A 5,344-nucleotide genomic window follows, 5' to 3' on the forward strand; every position below is an offset into this window, starting at 1 on the left:
AATTATTCTCCTTGATTAATCGTTAGATTATTGTGATGTAAATTCTTAGATTTTTCTTACGTTATATTGAAAAATATATTAAGTTTTTTTTTCCTTCTAAAATATTGCTACTGTAGTTGCTTGGCTGTGTGCCAGCTTGTGTTTCTATCATAAAAAAAATTATTCTCCTTGATTAATCGTTAGATTATTGTGATGTAAATTCTTAGATTTTTCTTACGTTATATTGAAAAATATATTAAGTAATCTGTTATTATTTGTACTTCCTGTAAGAATGATTTATTTTTAAAGTAAACACTATAATTTTATTGGTAACAATTGTCAAGGGTTTACTTGTATGCTTGAGTGATTTTCTTTTTTAATATGAATTCAGTTGTGAAATTTGTCTCACTGAAATTCTTTAAATTTGTACAGGATTATTCATCGGAGTTATTGACATTTAAGTTTTATAAAATTATATATTAACAAGAATTTGGAGGAAATTTAATTTAGTTTATCCTTTATTTGCATTTCAGACAGCCCTTAAAGGAGATTAGCTTCACAAATATTTCAATGGCTCATGGAAAGAAAGATGGTAATTTTAATTAGAACTACTTGAAGTTTATATAATTAAAATATACTTTTTTATATAACTTAATTTTTATTTTAAGGTTTCAGCTATATAGATGGTATTCCTATTAAAGTTATTGAAAAATACCGCCCGCCAAGAAAAGTCATGTTGCCCATTGCTTGTCATATTCCCGATCTGACACCATTGCTGAAAGAAGAGGTGAGTTATAAAATTTTGATTTTTAATCTAATTTAAGGGACTGCCATTTCACTAAAGATAAAAAGTCTTTTACTTAAGTGAACTTTTTATTGCTTAACATAAGAAATAAAACATTCACTTTAATGTGGATTACTACAAAGAATACAGAATATAATTGTTCTTGAGTAATGATCTGTAATGTAGATTATATGTTTTATTTATAAAACAAAAATAAAACTTTCAGTTAATTTAGATTTTAAGAAATTATACTTGATGCTGGCATTTTCATAGCTGCATTCTTTATCAATATCTTGAGGCTGTAAAGTTTGAATAAAATTTTTTAACCTTGAATGTATCTACATTGCAAATATAAAATTATTTTACTGCGTTATGAATACTTATGATTTTTCTAATTTACTTTTGCACTTTCTTTCGTTTTTAATATTGAAACACATTATCCTCCATTTTAACCATAAAATTCTGAGATTTATAAACATTAAACATTTCAGGACAAAACTGTATTGCCATAAGATCTAATATTCCAGTCTGAACAATTTTATTAAATGTAAACAAATCAAAGAATTTCAAAAATTTTAAACTCTTCAAAGAATATATTTAAACCAATTGACAGTTTCTAAAACATTGAAATTTAGAAGTGTTAAAACCAGATAGAGCTGGCAGATTTTGCAGTGCCTAATTCAAGGAATGTTCTTTCTTCTAAGGATTGTAGAGAAGCTTACAATCATGACAGAATCATAATAAAGTGATTTTGACCCTTGGGTATTAGTTATAATGTTATTTCATGATACCAGAGATAGAATTACAACTTTATAACCAATATACAAAAATTTTTGAAAAAATTTATTCAAAATTATTTAAAATATCTTCGTTTCATTTTATTTATGTTTGATGTTTGGAAAGGCTAAGATTGGAATATTAGATTTAATATGAGACAGTTTACTCTGAAAAATTGTTTAATCTTAATAAATTCTAAACATTTCAAACTGTTTTGAGATTTATGATTTATTTTTTTTAAGGAATCATTTATCATTGATGAGTGGATTCTGTCAATTATTCTTTACAGATGTAAATATACAATTTACATCTGTAAAGAGAAAAAAATTGTATATTTTGATACCTGTATTAGTTATTTAATAAATGTTTGATAATTGTAGAAACTAATTTAAAAATAATGAGATATAAAAAAATATTTGAAAATATTCAGTAGTATGAAAGTTTTAAACAAAACGTACATCCAAAGTATTGTTTGCAAATATATACACAGCAAATGCAATTTTTAAATATTTCAGCATCAAAAAATATGATGTTTCCTAAATGTTAAGACAAAACAGTTTAAGGGAGTTTCATACTAGTTTTATTACTTACAATATTATAGATCAATATGTTTACCTTCATTTCTGTTGAATTTCATATATTAAAAATATTTACTATAAAAAAAAAAAGTTTGGTTTTAATATAGCTGGGCAATTTAGGAATGCTTTTTATAGAACAATTGTGTTCTGTTTGATTTATGGGCAGTCAGTTAACTTGTAAACCAAGTTAGTGGATTTTTCCAAAATACTTTTATTTGAATTATCACATTTCTTTTTAAGAAAGGAAAATCTCTTACTTTACAGATGACAAATTTCTGAAACTGCGTTATTCTATCTTCCTCAGACTGTTCTGAATCATTAAAAAATAATTAAAATGATTTTTTTTAAGACTATCATGTACTTGATAGAACTTAGCTTCATTTCATTGAGTACTAACTGATTAAGAACAAATATAATTTGATTTTAAATTATGTTAATTTCTATCTTATCAAAATTTAAAAATTAAGATAGAATTTTTAATTTATATTGATTTAAAAGCATTTCATAATAAATTTTTTTAAATACTGATTTGAGACACTTTTTGGATTAAATTATCTATAATTATTTAGAAAAAATATTTTCACCCAAGCATTGCATTACTTACCAAATGATTTATCTATAAGTTAAAAATAATAATAATTAAATTAATATAAACAAATATAATAACTTAGTTTTAAATACAAGTATTGATTTTGAACTTTCTTTACAGTATGACTTTTCTTTGGAAAACAAAGTTTTGAAATGGACAGAAAATTACAGACAAGAAATAAAAGAAGTGGAAGATGCAAAAAGGAAAAATATGGCTTCCGAAACAGAATTTACGAAACCGGATATTTTGAGTGAATTAAAATTGCCAGATAGTGAAGAAAGGGTAATGCAAAGTGACAGCTGTGAAAAACAGACAGACAGTGATATACCTGTGAATGCAAATTTTGTTCCAAAATGGCAAATACATTCAATACTAGAACCTCAACAAGTTCCCTGTCAGTCAGTAAGTAATGGGTTAGAAAATGTTAGATTAAAAAATATTAATATTTCTGACTTTGAAAGTGAATCTACCAGTCCGTTTGATTATGTAGAACTCCAAACTATCAATGATTTAGAAGAGTTGAATAGTGTCTTCCAAGACATGAATGTTGTGAAACACAGTACAAATAATGCTCTCGAACAAAATAACCCTTCGAATGTTTCATTAGATGTAGGTATTTGCCACACGAATTGGGAATTTCAAAACAGATTTCAGTTCGGAAATGATAGAACTGTTATGAAACGCACGCTTTCGCAACCCATCTTTGAATCGGCCGTGCGCCATCAAAATCACTCTGCAAATCAGTTTGTTGCCACATCAGTGACAAGTAACCCATGCTTGAAACAAAATACTCTAGAAAATTCTTGTAAGATGTATTCGGCCTCATTGGGAAATCCACCAACTGAGGGTAGTGCCCTATTTAATAATACATATAACTTTAGTGATAAAGATTCTAACTGTTCCCCTTATTCTTCGTTAAGTGCTTCTGTAATCAGAAACTCTAGAAGTATTTCAGATTTAAGAAAAATTACAGATTTAAATGCAGAAGAGGATCACACGTCCTGGAGACCAAACACACCTCCACTTAAATCTTCTAAATCTGTTTCTGTAGATGTGAGTATTTTATTTTCTATTTTAATCACATAAATATGTTCTTTTATATCTAAAGGCTGGTTCTCATAATTTATAGAAAAATTTTTTCATTTATTATAATTCATTATAGATAAATGCAAAATTACTTAACGAAATGTTTAAAGTGTATTTTAGATAACTCTTCCATAAAATATATCATATGGAGGTAATTGATATCAATATATTGCAAATTGTGTTTGTCCATGGAACAAATATTTTATTTATTATGTAAGGGGTAAAACGTATTAATGAAAGATTTTAATAAAAATTTAGTTTTAGGCTAATAGTAAGCCAACAGTATATTTGTATGAAACTTTTTGTTGTGTTCATATTAGATGTAATGTAGTTTTCTATTTGACTTGAGTACCATTTTCTTATTCATTTGCAATACATGTTGATTTCAGATGAACTGTTTCTTTACAATAAATTCCATGTATGAAAAACTTATTATTATTCCAGTTTTTAGCACGTTCCACTATAGTGGTGAAATGCTTATGTTATGACTTTTGTTTGTCTATCTGATTTCTATGCACATGCACAATGACTTCACTTTTGTTACGGGTTATGTTCCATTCAATCCATTTATTGTGCATGTCCACGTGCATACACAACTACTACTTGATTCCAATAATTTATAAAATTTATTTTAAACAAAATTAATATTTGATTCACTTTTGTGGAGTGTGCTATTAGATCAGCTTGACCAAGCTTGTTTGATATTGTTGACTGGTCCTAATTAGATTTCAAACATTCTTTATTCATCTCTTTACTAAACTTATCCTTTCCATTACTGATCTAATTTTCTTTGACCAAAATTTTTTCTCAAATTCTTTTTCACCTAAATTTGAATGTAAACTCCTTTTTCAATCCAACATTTCCTTCATTTCCTTTTCTCTTGTAGCTATTAGTCCATTGCTTTCTTCAGTAGAATTTCAGAACTGATTATTTTTTACATGACCAAACTGCATTAAGTGTTTATTTTTCTTAATTTTTTCTAAGATGATAGTTGACCATTATTACTTTGACTTATGGATTAGATCCATATTGGACTTACTGGATTAGATCCATACAAATGGTACTTATTAACCTGACTTATGGATTAGATCCATAAGTCAGCTTAATAAGTACTGTATGATATATATTCTTTCTCTTACTCTAACAATATTTTTATCCCAGAGTACTGAATTTAGGGGTCCAGTAATTCTTGTTGAAATTGTATTTCTATTGTTCCACTTTTACTGTTTATTTTTTTAAATATATTGTATTTGTTACACCAGAAAATTATGATATTAAGATAGATCATTTTCAGACATTGCACAGTTTTTATCATCATTATTTATATTTGTGAAAATTAAAGGTGATATCTGGAAGTCATTATTTTAGGTTTTTGAAGCTTAGTCTTTTTCATTAGATATTTGAGAAAAATTATACAGTAGACCCCCCCCTATAACGCTTAGATACGTTCCACGCTAATCGAATTTTACGTTGTAGGAATGATTAAATACATGAGCCAATCGCAGCCCGATAGGTGTGAACTTTACGGACTAAGGCTGTTTGAAAGGTTTT

The 5,344-nt window shown here is 26.9% G+C and overlaps 1 protein-coding gene across 2 annotated transcripts in view; it reads left to right on the forward strand.

Moving 5' to 3' along the window:
• The first annotated feature begins 369 nt into the window (after positions 1-369).
• LOC111640603 overlaps positions 370-5,344 on the forward strand; it is a 19,141-nt gene continuing 14,166 nt past the window's right edge. Inside the window, exons 1-3 of one of the 2 annotated variants that reach the window (XM_023386629.1) lie at positions 370-571; positions 648-766; positions 2,828-3,760. In XM_023386629.1, the coding sequence (XP_023242397.1) occupies positions 550-571; positions 648-766; positions 2,828-3,760 (1,074 nt within the window). In that variant the 5' untranslated portion in view covers positions 370-549. The remainder of the gene's footprint in view (positions 572-647; positions 767-2,827; positions 3,761-5,344) is intronic. The other variant, XM_023386630.1, reaches the window with a different exon arrangement.

This window comes from Centruroides sculpturatus, unplaced genomic scaffold (genome assembly GCF_000671375.1).
Source record: "Centruroides sculpturatus isolate CEXI.00-Female unplaced genomic scaffold, Cexi_2.0 scaffold1370, whole genome shotgun sequence".
NCBI classification, from domain to species: Eukaryota; Metazoa; Arthropoda; class Arachnida; order Scorpiones; family Buthidae; genus Centruroides; species Centruroides sculpturatus.